Raw genomic sequence first — 21,584 nt, forward strand, 5'->3', positions numbered from 1 at the left:
CGTTCCTCAGTACGCTGTATTCCAAAGAGAAAAATAATATAGCTACTAAAATGCTACTGTATTCTCGTACTGTAGTGTCGACTGTATTTGCTTGGCTGGTTGGTTATGTGTATCAAGCGTAAAACAACATCATAGAAACAAAGCACAACGAACCATTGCGCATCATTTGCCGCCATGCTTTTCACGGAGTCTGAGTTCCCGATTTTTCTGTTAGCGAAAAGAAGCAAAAAGACAGGAAATGGGGGAAGTCTATTTTTCCCTTTTTTACACGCGCCTTTCTACATACACAACTGCAGATTCGCGGAAACCCACCCAGGAACGTTTCCTAAGCGTTTTTGACGAGCGGTCGTTGCTCAAAACAAACGAGAGCAGCATGAAAAGTCTACTCAGCAGCTATAATACCGAAATCAGTTGAACCCTGGGGATATCGTCTGCGCTATAGTCTGCGAACGAAGTGCGGAAGTGAGGACAGCACTCTGCGGGCGATTTCAGCTGAATTCGTGCTTTCTCGGCGACGCATCGTGGTGGACGAACACAAACACGACAGACACGGACGGTGTTCAACTAGCAACCCAGCTAGGTTTATTTGACACAAATCCTCCCTACCGCTACCCGGAAGCGTGTTTCTCGACAAAGGTGACATCTTCCTTTGATGAGTTCCAACCAACATGCTCTTTACCTTCTCACGCATAGTGCTCCACGGCGCAGCGGATAGATCTGAAATGACCAGTGTGTAACCAGTGTAACAGTCCGTTACGCGAGACCTGGAAATAGACCACCTCACGGGAGATTGGCATCCACTGTGCTGCTGCAACCGGGTCAACGTGACACATGGCCGTAGGACGAACGACCGAGGAAAAACAACGAGAATGCGCACGCATTGACCTTACTTCGGTTGTTGTATCTCATTTCTCATTGTAAGAGAGAATCGCAGGGGAACGCAACAAAGCTGTTGTTTAGAGCTTGGCTCTTGAGTGTCTCTTCGCTTGTACTTCTGACATTCTTGCAAGGTTTCCACAGAGTAACATATTGGCTTTGGATCGAAACAACTGTTGTGTACAGAACTAAAAATCGTAGCATCCTATTTTTGCCCCTAGTAAGCAATGCCTGCGTGTACAATGAACGCTTGCGGCATTTCGTACAACACCTGTCTCGTTGCAATCTTTTCGCTACGCGACGGACAAGCATCCCTGCTGTCAAATGTCATAGAACTGTATCCGTTATTATTATAATACGTATCACAATGAAACTGCAATTATCACAATAGGCTCGAATCATAACAATTGCGCCCTTCGCTGCGCGAATCAACTTCGGTCTCCCAGTGCCCCTGACAACTTCTATGACAGCGAAGCCTGTTAGGGGCGGAAAGCAGGCTGTTACAAAACAATTGTCTGTGCTATGCGTGAATACTATTGCTCAGAGAGAAAAGAATATAAGCCAATCCCCTTCCCCAGAGCACGGGTCCCGGAAGAAATGTCACCGAAAAAAATTGTCTCGGGAAGAAATGTTCACTGGAAGAAACGTCCCCGGAAAAAATGTCCCCTGAGGAAAATTCACTTTTGGTACGCGTGGACTGGTTGACTTCGGACGTTGACTTTTTACTATATAGGACGGTGTGAATGTTTGGATTTTTGAGCACCGAAGCGAGTAATCGCATATCCTATTCCATTTCCTAATCAAATATGGAATTCAATGTTCGAATTCCAAGTCGAATTGATGCTTCTACTAAACTGAGTATATTTGAAGAGACCCGGCACATGGAGAACAAAAAAAGAGTAAGCGCTATAGTTACGCATACATATACGTACCGCACATGTTTGTATTCCAATATATGTTGTATATGTGTCCAATTACGGTTATTCAACGAGTAGCTTAATTTATTCACATTCAATTCCATTTTAAAATGACTATTCACACGTAGCATTTCTTTGCCTAGGTAGTCGCTGTGGATCAGTTTTAGTGAATTTACTTCCTTGTGTCTTGCAACAATGCGGCCTGTACAGTCATGGGGCTCCCGAGATCTGATACCGCTAGACATATTGAAATATATTTTTGTCTGTCAATTTTGTTGCTTTCCCCCCGCATTTTATTTCCCTCTTTACACATCACCGTGCACGTCGATCTGCGCACTTCTAAAAAAGAACTTGACATGCTCCTGGTCATTCCGAATGACGTCTTCTCTCCCGATTTGTTGAAACTGGACGTCGTACTACTTTCTGTGACACTTCTTCAGCAGCTCCTGTGGCTCAGTGGTTAGCGCTGGGAGGTACCCGGGTTCAAATCCCGGTGCCGGCTGTGCTGTCTGGGGTTTTTGTGGGTTTTCCTTAGACACTTTCAGACATATGTCGGCACAGTTCCTTTAGAAGTCGGCCCAGGACGCACATTCCCCCAGGGCGTCAGTCGTGACGTTGCCCACAAACGTGAGGCCGACGGCAAACCCTTTCACCACCACCACCTGTGACACTTCACATTTGTGCTAATTAGCAGAGAAAATGTTTTTCCGTGTTAGCGCTGCGAAGCAACTATTGCTGTACGCGGTGTACAGGCCTGGACAGAGGACAGCAGGAGGGTTCTGGGTTGACTTCAGGGCTAAGTGAGCCGACATTCGTCAGGAAAATCCGACAGAAAACCCAAGGAAAACCTCAGAGAGCACACCTGGTGACAGGATTCGAACCCGTGTCACGTTGTATCAACGAACGTGAAATTGATTGCAGTGTATTCCCTACGAGAAATCGCAAGTGAAAGTAGGTCGAGCTTTCAAAGTAAAATCCCTTAGTAAGTGGTTAGGAATTTTAGTATTTATTTTGAGCCGGAGGACTTCAAGACCTGCAATATCGCAACCGAAGATTTCGCAAAAATCCCACGTGTACCAAAAGTGGATGTTTCTCGAGGGCACATTTTTTCCGGGGGACATATTTTCCAGGGGACATTTCTTCCGGAGACATTTTTTTCGGGAACATTTTTTCCGGTCCCCCAGAGCTGGCGCGTCTTTGTCTCGTTCCTTTTTCTTTCCAACTAGTTCCTTTGTTTTCTAAATGTGGGGGAACTCAACGAAGAATCGGAGCATGGAAGGAGGGGCACCACGGTAAATGTTTATTATGTAGGCAAGGGGAAGGAGTGCTGTCGCATCCATTTTGCTACGAGGAATTTTTGTCGCACGATAACTATCTTGCAATGCAAATGCAATTTCTTGGATTGAACTCTGAAGTCTGAAGACGGATCTTCCGTTTACTCGGAAATACAACGATCGTCTCACGGCAAACTGTGGGCAATCAGCGTCGCATAATGCGATGGAGACGACTGAAACAAACTAGTGAAATGATGAAATGACCACATTTCGTGGCGAAACATCACACCTCTCGTCATCTCACAAAGCGATAACACGAATCGCAGCCAAAAAAATGGAAAAAAGTTATCTTCACCTACTAGTCACGGCCGCTACTATGCGGAATACGGACAGATTACATAGCGTATAATTGTCGACTTCCCTGTTTTACTTCGGTTATGCCATTCCCTTGATTCTTATCATTTTGTGTGCGTACTGTGAGTTGAACTTCTAGTTTCAACAGAAGTGGTAATTTCATAATTCATTTCAAGAAATCCTGTTTCTGTAAGCTGTATTGAGATAAAACTGCTACCGATCGGCTCGTGAACAGACCCTTCACAGCTGACTGCAATTATTTAGTATTTGCGTCTATTTTTTATGACGGTTGTTTGACCATTTGCATTTGAGATATATATTTTTATATATCTCAAATATATTATATTTTGCACAGTCTTCGTCACACGCTACGCGCGCGGCAGCTACCCCCGTGCTACTCGAACTGGATTCGCCCGCGTTCGTTTCTCCGAGGCGCCGACCCGTCTGACCGTTGTGTAGCTCGCGTCTACGTATGTGAGCAGGCGGTGATTTCGTTTCGTGGATTTCGAAGATCTTCGAGCCATGGACGAACGCCTGAATGAAAGGTAAGCAGACAAACGTATTATGCATGTCAGTGATCAGACGTTTAATACTGTCGCCTAACTGTGTGCATGGAGGTACGCCTTGCCCCGTATTACATCACTTTCTGCCGGTTATCAGTCATGATCTGGTTGATGATTCTGCGTTAGCTTTACTTGTTGCGTTTTGTTCCGCTATTTGAATGTGTCTGATGTTTAATACACTGGTGTGCATGAAAAAGAAAACAGCGTGCATCGCGTACGCAGGGCTCCTCCAATTTTGGCATTAGTCGACATTGGGCGCGTAACGCTGGCATGTCTTACAGAGCGTATTCAGCCAATTAACGTTGCCTGTGCTCGGGTTTACCATATTATTAACAGGTTCCCTTGTCTTTTTTTTTTCTTTTTCAATCAGACACCGACACCTGTTCGTGGCCCTGCGATCCGCGAGCATGTGGCCCCTGTCACCAGAAAATTCGACAGTTGTGCTGGGATGAAGCGGATGGCTTCTGCGACTCATCACGTGCTATATAATAATATCTACTTTCTCCAAACCGAATAGGTTCGCGGCAGCTCGCGGGCTGGCGGGATTCCTCGGCTCGGCAACACGTCACGATGACGTGTTGCTGAGCCGGCCGTGGTCGCGTCAAGTTACCCGTTGTGTCTCCGCTCGGCAGCTCCCCACGGCGCGGCGCCAGCTGTCCTCCCTTCGCCGCTCCGTTTAAATTCGCTCCCGAGAAGTCCGCTCGCGCGACGAAAGTAAAATTTCGGTTCTAGACTCAGAAAAATGTCTTCTTTCGAACGAAACGAAGAAAAAAATCGTTTCATAGTCCCTTTAAGGATAGTATAATATGATAGTCACGCTTTCTGTTGCTCGGCACTATTTATTCTCTATTTATTCTGCAGTATTCTGTAATAATCGTGTAGATTTACTTGCATTCAAATGTTGCTTCTTGTGTATATGTTTAACGTGTCAATAAATTTGTACATGTGAATTCCTTCGTCTTCTGGATTTTCATTTTCTGCTTCCCGATAATATTAGCAGATGGCCTCGCGAAGCCCTCGGAACAGGGGGGGGGGGGACAGAGAAGATGAGTGAGAGGGTGTGGAGAGGGCACGCAGCGCACATGCTCAGTTCGATCAGCCAGCGCACGCTTTTTGGCGCCATTTTCCGGCTATTTTGTCGTGATTCGTTACGGATGATCACGTGAGTAGTAGGGACCTATTACGCACAACGACATCCTTTTTCTAATCCAAGATGGCCGATTCTAATCCAATTCTAAGCCAAAATCCAGTTCTAAGCCAACACAATCCGCTTGTAATCCAACACAAGCCAAATCCAGAGCCAATCTGATTAGCCGCCATTAGCTCCGCCCACTTCACGTTGATTGGCCCATGCTAAGCCTACTGATCTTTGATTGGCTGACCGTAGCTCCGCTCCTTTATGCGAATTAGTTGGCTGGGCTCCGCCCAGTTCACGCTGAATGGCCCGTGCTAAGCCTTGACTGATCATTGATTGGTTGACTGTAGCTCCGCCCCTTTATGCTAATTACTCGGCTCTTCACGCTGATTGGTGCACGCTTAGCACGCCCCCGTTATGCTAATTAACTGGCTCCGCTGATTGGTGCATTCGAAGCCTACTGATCACTCTCCCAGATTATCTAAGCCCTCTGATTGGCCCCCGCCACCGATTGGCCCGTTCTAAGCACACTGACTAAGCCCGCTGAACATAGCCTACATTAGCGCCCGCAGGATGGCGGCGGCCCCACTGCGGCTTTATCTCAGATGTTCAAACTTACCTTGTGGTGTGCGCCCACTTCATGCTGATTGGTCCGATTCAGACGTCTAAGTCAAAGCCTACTAATCACCCTTCCAATGTAAGCCTGCCGATTGGCCCGTTCTAAGCCCACTGACACCAGATGGCGCAACTCCTTACCGGCTCCGCCCACTTTACGCTGATTGGCCCATTCTAAGCCTACCGATGGCTGGCCCTGATTGGTGCATGCTAAGCCTACTGAACGGTGATTGGCTTACCTGTCGCTCCTAAGCCAGGCAGCAGCTTCAGACAAGACACACGACAATTGTTGATTTCAACCTTTATTTGGTACAACAGCCTCCTGGTCCAGCTGTGGGTAGGTTCAGCTGCATCCGAGAGATCATTGGTCCCGGTCATCTCTCGCGCTCATTGCTCACTGAGCTCCCTCGGTAGATTCCAACTGTTATTGGTTCATCTAACTGCAAGTGGCCGCTCACCCAGCTTCTTATTGGTTATAGTTGGTCACAGCTCCCTCATAGGCTCCAACCCCGATTGGTCCATCTAACAGCAAGTGGTCACTCACCCACTGCTATTGATCCATTGAACTGCAAGCCACTCATTGGTCATTCACACTCATCTCTAGACGAGAGAAATTTAACTGTGGGAGATTGTAACTTTTACCATAAGATAACTTTAGCGGGGGCTGGTAGGCTCCAACTGCTATTGGCCCGTGCCTCCACCCTGCTGCTCATTGGTTCACAACGCGCATGCTCTGATGGCGCCGGAGAAGGTTCCCTACACATTTAATAGAAATTATGCTATTCGTCCAGCTGTGTCATAGGGCACGGCTTGGTTCTGCTGTGGCTGGCCCTGATTGGTCCATGCTACTTACCTCGTGGCGCAACTCTTTAATGGCTCCACCCACTTCGCGTTGATTGGTCCATTTTAAGCCTACTGACTTCTAAGCCAGTTCACGCTAAGCCTACTGATCACTCTACCAGCGCTCTGATTGGTCGCTACCGATTGGCCCTCGTTCTAAGTCCACTGACACCAGATGGCGCAACTCTTCACCAGATCTGCCTACTTCATGCTGATTGGTCCATTCTAGGCCTACTGACTTCTAAGCCGAACCACGCTAAGCCTACTGATTGTCCCTTCACACCAAGGCCTACCGATGTCTGGCCCTGATTGGTCCACGTTAAGCCTAATGAACAGTGATTGGCTAGCCTGTCGCTCCTAAACCACAATGCAACAGCTTCAGACAAGACACACGACAATTGTTTATTTCAACCTTTATTTGGTACAACAGCCTGCTGGTCCAGCTGTGGGTTGGTTCAACTGCATCAGAGAGATCCCGGTCATCTCTTGCGCTCATTGGTCACTCAGCTCCCTCGATAGACACCAACAGCTATCGGTTCATCTAACTGCAAGTGGTCATTGGCCCATCTGACTACAAGCCTCTCATTGGTCACTTATGTCTAGAGCTCCCTAACAGGCTCCAACTGCTATCGTCCCGTGCCTCCATCCGCGGCTGCTCACTGGTTCACAATGAAACTTTTTCACATGTTCTGCCCTACACAGACAAGAGATGGCGCCGCTTGTCTTTGCAAAGATGGACAGCTGCCATTGCATTGGTGACTCATTTCTATCCAACTGGGTCATACTTCTAGAGAGCCAGCGTTCTGAACAGCTTACATGCCGCCGCTGTTCACATAGGCACAGTTGGAAATGAAAAAAATTTTTTTTTTTCAGGGTACACATCTCAAAACACGCTTATGACAAGTAAAGTTGGCTTCCCCAGTTGCATGCGTGCGTTAGGTGAAGCCCACCCCCTGAAAACAAGCTTAGGATCGTTTAGGATGTGTGTGTGCTTTGCAGTTCAACCTAAAAATTGTTTCAATCAAGCAGATTGGCAAATGATGCATTGGAGCGCGTTCATTCTTGAAAACGAATTTTGTGACAGAACATAAACAAAACAAAACATTTCAATGTGCAAAAAACTCATCGTGATGCTAATCAGGGAAGCCAGCACGCGTTCGAAATAAGCAAGGAGAAGCACATGATCGAGAAAACAACGATAGTTGATGCTGTGCAGAGAAGCTGGTTTAAGGAAAAACAGCTTGTATGATCAATAAACCCTATAGAGCTTGGGCCTGTTTTTTTATTTTAGACAGCGCGCATTCAACACACGAAATTAAATAAATCGAGCAGAATGACAATAGCATAGTGGCGCTATGTGGTGAAGCGCAAGACGCACTGACACTCCAACGCTTATTAAACAATGCTATGCACGCACGTACTGAAGCTAAAAAAAAAGAAGACTCAACCCAAGCTGAGTATGAAGAAACACAATTGTTCCCCTCAGAATATTCTGTTCAAACATAGCCAGCGCACACGACACAGCTCGCACTCCTAGAAGCACTCTTAGAAATATAAGTTCAAGGCACAACGTCGCACAATGAACGAGTTCATCTCGGAAAAAAATGCGCTCACCTTCGTAGACGGGCAAATAGATTCACGAGCACCATGCAGCAATATCTGAAACGCGCCTGCAGCTCACGCGATTTTAGCCTCTCCATGTCCGCGTATATTGGAATTTTTCACCTGAGAGGCATGCACACGCCGTTATCACGTAACTATGAACACACACACACACACAATACAATTTTGAATGCGTAATCTGCGTATGATCGTGACGCATGGGCTCAACACGCGTCGATATAGACACATCAAACTGTCGCGCACCTTCCAGGTTTACAAATCTACATCACGCCCCAAACGTAGCCAGCGTACATTTCACGCGACACACCCACGCGTTCGCACGAGCACTACTGAACAGCAAGAAGCACTATTAGAAATATAAATTTAGGATGACCACACAAAAACGCACTCAATCTTAAAAAGCAGACTGAACTCAAGCCGAGTATGGAGAAACACAATTGCTCTCCCAGAACATTCTGGCAGCGCACGCAACACAACTCGCACTCCTGGAAGCACCATTATAAATATAAGCTCAGGACACAACGTCGCATTATGAACAACTTCATCTCGAAAAAAAAAAAAAAATAGATGTGCTCACCTTCGCAGACGGGCACATAGATTCACGAGCACCATGCAGCAATATCTGAAATACGAATTTCCGAAGGCGCGTGGGCAGCTCGCGCGACTTTAGCCTGCCCATGCAGTTTTAGACAGTGTGCGTTCAACATAAGAAATTATCTATATCAAGCAAAATGATAGAGCACAGTGATGCTATGTGATAAGGCTCTCACTGACGCCCCAACGCTTATTAAACAATGCTACGCGGTGAAGCTTCGCACGTACTCAATGTTAAAAACGGACACTCAACCCAAACTGAGTATGAAGAAACACAATTGCTCTCTCAGAACATTATGTGCAAACATAGCCAGCGCACGCAACCTAACTCGCACATCTACCTTCGAAACAGAGCGCAACTGGAAGCACCATTAGAAACATAAATATAGGATAATCGCATGGCGTCGCATTATGAACAAGTTCATCTCATACAAAAAAAAAAAAAAAAATATATGGGCTCACCTTAAGAGCGTCACTGACTGGCACATAGATTCATAAACTAGCGGTACAGCAGGGCGCGAATTTCGGCCGTGTGGACAGCTCACGCGACTTTAGTCTGCCCATGTCGGCGTATATTGCAGTTTTAGATAGATGGCGTTCAACATAAGCTATTAATTAAATCAAGCGGAATGACAAAAGCATAGTGATGCTATGTGGCGAGGCTCCAACGCTTATGAAACCGAAATTGGTTGGTGCTATGCACGCCCATACTGAACCCCTCGCACTATGAACAAGTTCATCAAGAAAATGGGCTCACCTCATCACATCCGTATGACGCACCTAGATTCTTGTCGCGCGACGCGGCACAGCCGGGTAGGGAAACACGGGCGCGCGGACAGCTCACACGATTTTAGCCCGCGCACACCTCACAACATGCGCCGACACACCAAAATGTGGCGCACCTTCCAGGCACACGGAAAACTTGATAGCCGAAACACAGGCGCGTAACACACCCCTCAGGTTGGGACCATCTCTTTTATATCAGTGCTCGCTCGTTTCCGCAAGGTTGCAAGCCCGAGAAATTGGGTCACCTTGAAGATGTGTTGGAGCCATCTGTTTTATATCAAAACGCACTTCATGGCCAAACTCTGCGGTGGACCCTAGCGGAAAAAAATGTTGCGTCAAGGTAATGTAAATAGGCTTTCTCCGAGAAACTGGGTCACCTCGTAAATCATGTTTTCCGAGGCCGCACGTATTAAAACCAGTGATCACACCACGCTATGCGAAGAAAAAAAATATCCCTATGAGCCCACCTGCTCATTGCCGAAACAAGCACCGAGAACAAAGGGTTCGCTTATGCAGTTTCCAAATGTCCTTCGCAGCTAACGGGCGCGATTGTGTAAACAAAATCGCGCCACCCTCCAAGGGCGCATTTGAGTTCCGTCCGACGGTCAAGCGCACGACGAGGAAAGTACGTCTCACTATATTGTCTTCAAGATGAGGAGGTAACAGTTGTTCTCATTTTCAGTTCATTCGGTGCGCGTAGAAACCGAGAAGTCATGTCACCTAAGCCAGTATCATCGTCTAAGCGAGTATAGTTTGTGGAGAGGTTACCACGCTTTCTTAAAGCAATTTTATACCATATCCCAAATGTTCTGCGCGATCAAACAAGTGAGAGCATTATGAAAAGGAGAACACCGCTTCACACATCACGGCGCGTGCATGCCGTAATACCATAGCTTGTTTCGGCTTGCTCAAACGAGTTCTGGCATTTAGTACTGTGCGTTGTGGTGAGGCGTGGGACACGTCGCGGTAAATGACGCGTATAATGGTGCCGATTTGTAGGAAACACTGAAGAGATTCAAGGATTATTCTCCGACATTTGTTTCGACATCTTCTTCTTCATTGTTTCCGCACAAATATCACGTAATCTCAATGAAGTCCTAAAGACGTCGGAATACGAAGACATTGTACCTGTAGATATATTTCAAGCTCTCCTTCTGCTATGCGTGCTGGTCAATCGGCGGAATCAATGTTGTTGTTTTATGATTTACGAAGCGAGCGGCTGGTTTATATTTCCAAGGATTTAGTGAAACAGCACAGGCAAATAAACGTTTATTTGCATAAAAAATCTATGGATGATTTCAATCTGGTGCGTGACTACTGGAAAAAGAACCACACGAGCTTGGACGTTACCGTCGTCGAGGGAAAGGAACGTGTTGTCTCCACTTTCCAACTGTGGCTATGTGAACAGCGGGAGGCAGCGGCATGTAAGCTGTTCAGAACGCTGGCTCTCTAGAAGTATGAACCAGTTGGATAGAACTGAGTCACGAATGCGATGGCAGCTGTCCATCTTTGCAAAGACAAGCGGTGCCATCTCTTGTCTGTGTAGGTCAGAGCATGTGAAAATTTTCATTGTGAACCAGTGAGCAGCCAGATGGGACGGGCTTCACCTAACGCACGCGTGCAACCGGGAGAAGCCAACTTTACTTGTGTAGAGTGTGTTTTGAGATGTGTACCCTGAAAATGTTTTTTTTTTCCCACTTCCAACTGTGTCTATGTGAACAGCGGGAGGCGGCGGCATGTTAGCTGTTCAGGACGCTGGCTCTCTAGAAGTATGACCCAGTTGGATAGAAATGAGTCACCAATGCAATGGCAGCTGTCCATCTTTGCAAGGACAAGCGGCGCCATCTCTTGTCTGTGTAGGACGGAGCATGTGAAAAAGTTTCATTGTGAACCAGTGACCAGCCGGATGGAGGCATGGGCCGATAGCAGTTGGAGCCTGTTAGGTAGCTCTAGACATAAGTAACCAATGAGAGGCTTGTAGTCAGATGGGCCAATGAGCAGACCACTTGCAGTTAGATGAACCGATAGCAGTTGGTGTCTATCGAGGGAGCTGAGTGACCAATGAGCGCAGGAGATGACCGGGATCTCTCTGATGCAGCTGAACCAACCCACAGCTGGACCAGCAGGCTGTTGTACCAAATAAAGGTTGAAATCAACAATTGTCGTGTGTCTTGTCTGAAGCTGCTGCATTGTGGTTTAGAAGCAACAGGCTAGCCAGTCACTGTTCAGTAGGCTTCACGTGGACCAATCAGGGTCAGACATCGGTAGGCTTTGGTGTGAAGGGACAATCAGTAGGCTTAGCGTGGTTCGGCTTAGAAGTCCGTAGGCTTAGAATGGACCAATCAGCATGAAGTAGGCAGAGCTGGTGAAGAGTTGCGCCATCTGGTGTCAGTGGACTTAGAACGAGGGCCAATCGGTAGCCGCCAATGAGAGCGCTCGTAGAGTAATCAGTAGGCTTAGCGTGGACTGGCTTAGAAGTCAGTAGGCTTAAAATGGACCAATAAATGCGAAGTGGGTGGAGTCATTAAAGAGTTGAGCCAGAAGGTAAGTAGCATGGACCAATCAGGGCCAGCCACAGCAGAACCAAGCCGTGCCCTATGACGCAGCTGGACCAATAGCATAATTTCTATTAAATGTGTAGGGAACCTTCTTCGGCACCGTCAGTGCATGCGCAGAAACGTTGTGAACCAATGAGCAGCAGGGTGGAGGCATGCGGTTAGCACGGGCCAATAGCAGTTGGAGCCTACCAGCCCCCACTAAAGTTATCTCATGGTAAAAGTTACAATCTCCCACAGTTAAATTTATCTCGTCTAGAGACAACTTGCTGTTAGATGGACCAATCAGGGTTGGAGCCTATGAGGGATCTGTGACCAACTAGAACCAATAAGGAGCTGGGTGAGCGGCCACTTGCAGTCAGATGAACTAATGAGCAGACCACTTGCAGTTAGATGAACCAACAACAGTTGGAATCTACCGAGGGAGCTGAGTGAGCGTGAGAGATGACCACATGGAATTATGGACCAATGATCTCTCTGATGCAGCTGAACCTACCCACAGCTGGAACAGGAGGCTGTTGTACCAAATAAAGGTTGAAATCAACAATTGTCGTGTGTCTTGTCTGAAGCTGCTTCCTAGCTTAGGAGCGACAGGTAAGCCAATCACCGTTCAGTAGGCTTAGCGTGGACCAATCAGGGCCAGCCATCGGTAGGCTTAGAATGGGCCAACGTGAAGTGGGCGGAGCCAGTAAAGGGTTGCACCATCTGGTGTCAGTGGGCTTACAACGGGCCAGCGAGGGCTAATCGGCAAGCTTACATTGGGAGGGTGATCAGTAGGCTTTGGCTTAGACGGTGGTGGTGGTGGTGATGGTGAAAGGGCTTGCCGTTGTCGGCCTCACGTATGTGGGCAACGTCACGACTGACGCCCTGGGGAAATGTGCGTCCTTGGCTTAGACGTCTGAATCAGTAGGCCTAGAATAGACCAATCAGCATGAAGTGGGCGGAAAGTTGCACACCACAAGGTAAGTTTAAACATCTGAGATAAAGCCGCAATGGGGCCGCTGCCATCTGGCGGGCGCTAACGAAGGCTATGTTCAGCGGGCTTAGTCAGTGCGCTTAGAACGGGCCAATCGGTGGGGACGGCTAATCAGAGGGCTTAGAAAGTGTGGAGAGTGATCAGTAGGCTTCGAATGGACCAATCAGCGGAGCCATTTAATCAGCATAAAGGGGCGGAGCCGTGCTCAGCGATACACATGCACATATAGTGTGACGGAGCCCCGCCATTCGATGGTAGAAAGAAATCCTCCGCTACGAGGAGCTACGAGCGTGAAGAGCTGTTTCTCGTTCACTGCTGTGCGTTATGTCAAAGTTTATGAAAAGCTAATCCCAAACTGAAGAATTCTACGAGCACCATATTACACCTATGTGATAAAAGAAGTTGTCGAATTTAAGTTTAGCTATGTGATGGCACTCTTTCCAAAGATGGATACGCGCATACGATACATACGATACGATGCATACGCGGAATGCTAACGGAAGCTAGTCGTGCGTGTACATGTGCGGACAAGGGACGGTGGCCGCATGATTCAGAGCGTACCCGCGACCAATTAAGAGTTAATTTGGAGAAGAGAAAGATACGGAATAAATTTATGAAAAAACAAATCCGCTTATCACGCAATACGTGTTTTGACTCCCACCTGGTTCGTAGGAGACGCCGCGCGACATGTCGTCACTGTTAGCGTTGCGTCTGGTGTAATAATGGCGACACAGAACACGATTGTCACGTTCTCACTGTAAAGGCCGACTTGCATTCTGAATAGTGACTCCTGGTGGACAGCTTGACAGACGAAGCAGGATTTCGAGCGACGTCAAATGTCGCTCGATTGCTTCTCTAAACGGGCGCTAAAATTCAAAAAGGAGTTGCTCTCATATGAAAGTCAGCGTTTGAATTGGTGTAATGCAAACACAGTGCGCATAGCGCTACCGCTACAGGAGAGGGCCACCAAATTGGGGTACCTACGAAATAAGCAACACAGTTAAGAATTTTTTTAATTGAGAAAGGAAATTGAGAATTGAGAAAGGAAGATTTCCATTTATGGAAGGAACCAAACAGGTCGTCCTACTTACAGAACACCACGATGGTCGCAACGGTTACTTCCCTCTAGTTTTGAAAGCCGTACGGTTCCACAGGTTGGGAGGACTGCTTTCGCATACTACTGTCTATACATGTAACATGTTTTACAGGATGTTTGCTGTAACGTGTTCCTAAAAAAATATATATATATACTTTTTAAAAAAATTACGAGGATGTCGCTCACTGCATTCGTCTTTGCGGAACTTTTTTCGCCAGGGAAGACTGATTTTGTCGTACTTCAACTGCGATAAATTGAATTTTTAAAACTGATCTCGCTAATTTACCGAGTCAACCCCACGTTTTTCCAACGGAAATTGAATGCGCATGTTCGATTTACCCCGAAACATCACTGAAGGCGTCCAGCACCACAGCGGGAACACATGAAAAAAAAAAAAGAACAAAGAAAAAAGACATGCAAAAAGGCGCCGTTTTGGGACTCCCACGTCGCTGGGCGCGAGTAGTTCAGCGCTATCTGGGCCGTCGTTGCTCCGCCCCTTCACAGTCCCTCGCCGCACAAAATTTGCTGCGTCACGCCTTCAGTTTCCCCTGACGCTTCCTGTCGTTCCAGGCATATCTCTTCCTGCCGAGTCCTAAAACGTTGCTTTTTGCATTTTTATTTTATGTGTTCCCGCTGTGGTGCTGGACGTCTTCAGCTATGTTTCGGAGTAAATCGAACATGCGCTTTCCATTTCCATTGGAAAAACGTGAGGTTGACTCGGCAGATTTGCGATTATCAACTTTAAAGCTCAGCTCCGCCGATTTTCGACTGCGACAAAATGGAGCCATGCTTGGGCTGTGCGTTCGTTTCCGCACAGGGAGCATACATGTGAAAAATTTTCACCCATTTATTTGTAGTTTTTAAGAAAACAATTTTTTAAATTTTCCTGGCACGGCGGTCCTGTGGTCGGCAAACCCTGACCAATCCCGGCTTCGTCCTCGCTTAGCCGCGCTCGTGGCTTGGCTAACGCCAAATCGTCGATGCGATGGCGGAGATCTATGGGCGAAGGTGAAAGTATTCGGTGTGTTCCATGATAATTGCTGTCGTTAATAGTCTCAAAGATAGTTTTGCCGGTCTTCTTTAACAAGCATTACAGGATGGCCTCGTTGTGCAACGACGGCCGTCGTGAGTGGACATTCTATGCCCGCACTGTGCTTCATGCTACCAACAAGACCTAACACCTAACGTGTGACGTACACTAACGTGTGACGTACGCATTCTCAATAGCTTTGGCAGCGCACTATGCGCGGACTTGCTGCGCGTGCAGAAAGCACCACCAAAGCTATTGAGAACGAGAACGTGCTCGAAGACGAAGTATTCCTTATAAGAAACATGATAAAACGGTGCGGTGGCCCCCGATAGCTCGTGACAGCTATTTCAGCACGATACAGCGGCCATGACGGAGTGTAAACACAAACTGGTTGCCAGGCAGAGCTGGCTAGGTGTGGCGATCCAATCCGCGCAGTTCCAAGTATGACGTCACAAGTGGAACTGCCGCCCGGTAGTTTTTCTCAAATTTCTCACGAAGGAGTATGGAAATTTGGAAAGCAATGTGCGTTTATGAATGAAGTTGGGACCACGGTTCTGAGTATCACAACGTCTTCATACTTTCGGAACAGCAGCGGAGCTGCACTTTAAAAATTCAATTTAATGCTGTTAAAATTTGACTAGTGACAAAAAAAAAAAGAAAACTGTGTCTTCCTGGTGAAAAAAGTGTCGCAATGACCAATGCAATAAGCTGCATCCTTGTACAATGGCTAGATTTTTTTATATAATTCATAGGCACTTTATAGGAAACATCCTGTATATTTCCAGTCTCCTTACTTGAACCTCATCCCATTGATGCCAGATAAAGTATTCGCAGCGGATTTTGAGCCCTGTTCGTCTTCCTGTTCTTGTGGATATTTCGTTCCCGTGGAGCTGAGGTGACTACAGGTGTTTTGTCGACAGCCCTAAATGATGTTTTCCTTCCTTTCTTTTTTCGGAGACTGCCACGTTTCAGTTGTTGATCTTCTATGTACAGGCCCCGACAAATATTTACGGAACACATAGCAGGTGCATTTTCTCCTGTGCGCGACAGCCTACCAGCGAGCGGAAACTGGCCCGTTTATTCTTTCAGAGATGTGAGGGAGTTCCCTGGTAGCGACACAGTGCGAGAGTTTCGTTATGGCTTTAATGTGCCCAAAGCAGGTGGAGATCTTGGGGGGGGGGGGGCACGCGTTCAGACCTGCCCTGAATTCCAGACTTGAACATAGTGTTAATGGCCCATATCCCCAAGCAGCACAATGTACTCAAAGTCGGGTGCAATAGGGGTTGGACTGGTAAGTGGAAGGCCTTGAACAGGCTTGTGAAACTAAAGAACATTGATGAAACACATACCGGCCACCCCTATTGCACTCGACTTTCAGTACATTGTGCTGCTTGGGTCAGAATGTACGTGGCACTTGTCCATAGGGACCCCCCTCCCTTTGGGAAATTCCTAGATCCGCCCCTGCTCGAAACATGGTTTGAATTGGTGTCGCTGCCGTCTCACTCCTCTACCCCTCTGAACGAGTGAACAATCCCACTTCCGCTTGCCGCTAGCCCAGGAAACCATATATATCCAGAAAACGTCTACAGGATATCCTATTTTGGACGTTGGGATATCCCACGGACTTTGCCACAGAGCCCATTTACATCCCCGAGACGTTTTGTGGACTGGCACTTCTTTGTCATTTGTAGATCCTGCGAATATCCCGGGAACGTCTTTTTAGGATATATGGACGTACGTGGGACATCATGCAAGCAGGTCCAAACATGCACTTGCTTTTAGTTGATACGTATCTGACATGACAACACCATTCCGATATATATGTAAATATATATGTATTTGCATACGTATTATGTACAATGTTAATTTTTACGTGTTGTGTAGTAATACATGCTTCGAACATCAACAACAGGTCAAAAATTCAGGGAATGTAGTAAGCCCCGCCAGCGTTCGACCAAACTCTGACGCACGGTCCCCCAAGGCTGACCATGTTACCGCACGTGCTTCCACCCTAAAAAGAGCAGGCTTCCTTTTTGTCCCCTCAAGGGAGCATTCACAACAGAGAGAGAGTGTATTGGCATCAAATGGAAGGCCGGCCACAGGGGCAGGCTTCCTGCAGCATCTCAAATAGACTCGAACAACATTCTGAATACCAACTCTCGCCCAGCGACTAAGGCTGGTCAGAGATTGCTATACGTGTCCGTTTCGCCATGCAACAGTCCATGACACTGGAAAGCTGCAAGTGGGAGAACAACACGAGGATGTGGACACCTCATAGGTTAACATGGAACTTGCCATTGTCCACCCTGAAGAGGATGTCAGAGGTCATCCAGCGACGGTGAAACTCAACTGCTCCAAGTACCGCACGCTCCCTGCAAAGAACTTTGCGAATACCGGCGTTAACTAGCCGAATCACCTCCTGCACACTGCGGCTGTCCTGCGCGTGCACTCGTCGACAACGTGAAATCCACACTTGGTAGTTGATTTCGACCACCAAGAGCACAAAATGCCGCCTATCCCGCTGCGAGACAGGGAGGGGGTACAGACCACGAACTGTGCTCCACTCAACATCCGTCAGGCTATAGAGGCCTGCTACACGATGCCACAGGGCACCCGGCAACAAACATAAACTGAAAGCATGTTCTGCTGACTCCCTGTACTCGCAGAAGGGACAGCCGGGTGACGTTACACCAAAACGGGAAAAACGCTCACGCAGCGGCAAGACGTCATGCGCTAAGCGCCACTGAAGACTGGCCCGACGGGCGTCCAACCAGCCAGCAGTGGTCGTACGCCATGCTATGTGGCGCTGAATACGCGTCGAGTTCGGGGGTGGCCGATTAAGCGCAAGAAGTGCCATGTAAAGGCGCCGCACGGGCCATGATGTTATGTCATCATCAGGGAAAGAAGCTCGCAGGCTGCGCATTGCCACAACGTATGCCTTCAGGTGGGGAGCCACGCACTCTGAGCGCGGGCGAGTGTGTGTCAGCTCAGAAAAAAAACGAATGTCGGGTCCTAACAGAAAAGTTAGTAGACCCTGAGCAGGATGCCGCTGCTCTAGGAGACCCTGAAAGATCGCGCGCAGACCTAAGGCAAGGCACTTCACTTTGAAATCGGGCACCAAAAGGCCGCCATCTACGCGAGGCCGATACATACGACCTCTTGATACCCATTCTACTGAACCGCCCCAGATAAACTGAAACGCCGCACGTGTAGCGGCCTGAAGAGTAGTCCGCGGAGGGATGGAGATATTGGCTAAATACCAATATTTACTCAGAAACCAAGACGCAGCAAGGCGCGCTCTGCAGGTAATGGGGAGTACGAGCTCTTTCAAGTCCCGGAGCACAGGAATACTACGCATATGGACACGTGCCCAGGTGCTGGGAGATATTCCTGAAGGCAGAAAATCATACCCAAGAACACGCACGGCATTCTTCACAGGAATACCAAAGGGTGCGGAGCACGACGGGGTGAGGTTGACGAAAAGTAGTGCGCTTTTATCTCTATTGATCTGTGCATTAGAAACCCTACCGTAGCTTTCAATTACCTGGAGAACATTCCCGATAGCTTCCTCGTCGGTCAGGATGAGAGACAGGTCGTCCGCATACGCAAAAAGCGGTAATGCAGATGTGCCCGGAAGGGCAAGCATCCGGGATGCAACCGAGGAGGCGAGGGACTCTAAAAGCGGGCCGAACACTAGGGCATACAGTGCCGGTGACAGGGGGCAGCCCTGGCGGACACCCACCCTCACAACAGTTTATGCTGACAAAATGCCCAGAGCTTATACTGAAATAAAGACCGTTGGGGCAAGTTCGTTACGTATTTGGACCGTGATACACCTGTAACGGTGAGGAGGTGCTTCTTTGCAATTAACCCGTGAATCTGCAGAGACATGGTATAACCAATAATGTTTCTGACATTCTTTCATGCCCGATACTGTGTTTTTAATTCAAGCTATTGTCTATAATGGGATTAGCTGCTGAGTGGAGCTATAAAAGTGATCAAATTCCACTGTTGCTTGACGATCGTTACGAATATAGATAAATACTTTCACGGCTAGCAGCACGCGAACGATAGAAATATATAACGATTTTGCTTGTTCCCGCCATCCAATTAACGTTTACAGAAGTTTTTGCTTGCTCTCAGCAGAACAAAAATATGGCTGTCGGAACAAGATGTCATAAACTTCACGTTCATTCGCATAGCTTCAGTCAACGTCCTGGCGACGTTCCTGTGACGTTCAACCAGTGCCCAAAATCTCGTATACTGGATCTTTCATGGGTATCCAAGGGATCTCCAGGCTTTTCCTCCATTCAAATGTCCAAAGCGAGATATCCTGCAGACGTACCTAGGACATCTGTGATTTACTCGATAAAATAAAAACGCGAATGTCGTTCTGGGACATCCCACAGATATTGGATGGATGTCCAGATATTCAGGACGTTCACGACCTTGTAAGGATGTCCTAGGGATATTAGTGGTTTACTGGGTAGGGTGTCGCACTGAGGTGGAAATATACCGGTGGCGTTTTCCGTAAACTTTTGCGGGGCCTGTACTTCTACTCTCGCGACAAAGAACGCCGTAAGCGGCACCGAAGGCCAAGCATCGCCGACGCTGGCCAAGGAACCGTCGAGAAATCACCGTGTGCAGGTGGGCTGAGCGGTTTTCTGACAGGCTGACGTCACCACCGCGGAACTCTGTGTCTTTCCGTCGAGAAAACGTTGTACGCGGGTTTCATTTTATAGCGCGGTCACCGCCATGTATCGCAGTCGGCGCTATTCTCCCGGATATTTCTAGGGTTCACTCACCATTCAACGTCTACTATCCACCCGTAGCCGCCCTTTCAGTTTGTTTTAGTGTTACTTCTATAATGCATGGAGTCACGTGTCTTGGAACCTTAACCTCAGTTTTGGAATTGTCTTTAGGCGGGGACAATGTTCAGCAGCTTCGTGACTCCGTGGGGAACGATTTCCAGGAAGTGATTGACCTTGTTGATATGGCCAGAAAGCCATATCACGTCAAGAGACTAAGGAAAGCACTGAGCCAGTGGACAGGACCGTCAGGTAAATGAAGAACCAAACGGGGAGAAAGAACTCCATCTTCCTGTATGCCGTATTGGCGTCCAGTATACCGGTGTATAATGGCACACTGAATGCCACGAAGGTATTCTTTGTTGGTTCATAAACCCAGCATTAGAAGCCAAGAAGTTGACGACCTATTTTCTGCCATCTCCCCAATATACCTAATCGATCTAGGATCTAATTGCATGGAAGAACATTTCAAATTGAAGCAGATGATCACATATGTCATTTGGGGGTACTGGACTTCCGCATGCATGATTGCATAGAAATGTAGAATTGAGAGATAGAGGTACCGACACGTACCCACAACTGACTCGATTCTCACACGCGCTGTCGCCACATCAATCACTCTGTAGTTTTATCTCTGAGCATCGTTAAATGAAGATAGTGACAGGAGTTCCACGTTATCTTACAATAAATAATGATTTTGTGTGGATGTCGATCGATGGCTTAACAGTCAACATTGCTTTACAGTCACGGTGACGTCCAGTGCAGCCAACGAATCAGAAGAGGAACTTCACGTATTACTTCGACTAGCGGATCTTCTCTCCTACCACGACAAGTTCATCCAACAAGGTGAGTTAAGAAAATGAAGTGTGTCTTTGTGTATCGAATACAAGCGGAATCCAGGCAGGTTGTTGCATTTGCAAAGTTGTGTGTATCTGTGGGGCTGGTGGCGGTGAAAGCCGAAATATGAGATAGAGGTGAGTGTTAAGATAGAGAGAGTTAAGCCGTCATCTACTGCTGTCCCGAATGCTAGGTCTTCTTCCTGCGCTGAAGAAGCGCTAAATTTCAGCTCGTAGACCTGTGTGAACGCGCCACAAAAATTCTACGCTTCGCTAATTGGCAGAGGGCGCGGCATGGTGGGTGGACGCCCCCAGCCAAAACGGGCCCTCGGGGTGTTTTTCATATACGTACTTTTACCATATAGCCGTGTGGATGCAACTAAACATTAAAAAGGCTAGCTCTCTATACAGTTACAATTATTATTACGAATAAATCTCCTTTGACAGATTGATAATTTCGGCATGCTGAGCTAAGACTGATGATGTTAGAATGATGGATTGGTTGTGTAGAAACTCGAAAATCGCCAATGGAGGGGAACACAAAAAGAAATGTTTAGTCCCGCCGTTTCGTACTCCCTTGTATGGTTTTTCTTGACATTCTTAGACATCATTTAAGAATACTTATTTTAGAATGGATTTAAATGTTTGCTGCATCCCCTGGAGTGAAAGAACGAAAAAGACTGAAAATAGGGTCTTTGGGATTGCA

At 47.4% G+C, this 21,584-nt stretch overlaps 1 protein-coding gene across 1 annotated transcript in view; it reads left to right on the top strand.

Annotated features, from left to right (window-relative positions):
• The window catches only part of LOC135375841 (uncharacterized), a 60,819-nt gene that overhangs the window by 26,151 nt on the left and 13,084 nt on the right, over positions 1-21,584 (top strand). The window contains exon 7 of the mRNA XM_064608484.1: positions 20,787-20,888. Coding sequence (XP_064464554.1) covers positions 20,787-20,888 — 102 coding nt within the window. The remainder of the gene's footprint in view (positions 1-20,786; positions 20,889-21,584) is intronic.

Source organism: Ornithodoros turicata, unplaced genomic scaffold, assembly GCF_037126465.1.
Source record: "Ornithodoros turicata isolate Travis unplaced genomic scaffold, ASM3712646v1 ctg00000947.1, whole genome shotgun sequence".
Classification (NCBI taxonomy): domain Eukaryota; kingdom Metazoa; phylum Arthropoda; class Arachnida; order Ixodida; family Argasidae; genus Ornithodoros; species Ornithodoros turicata.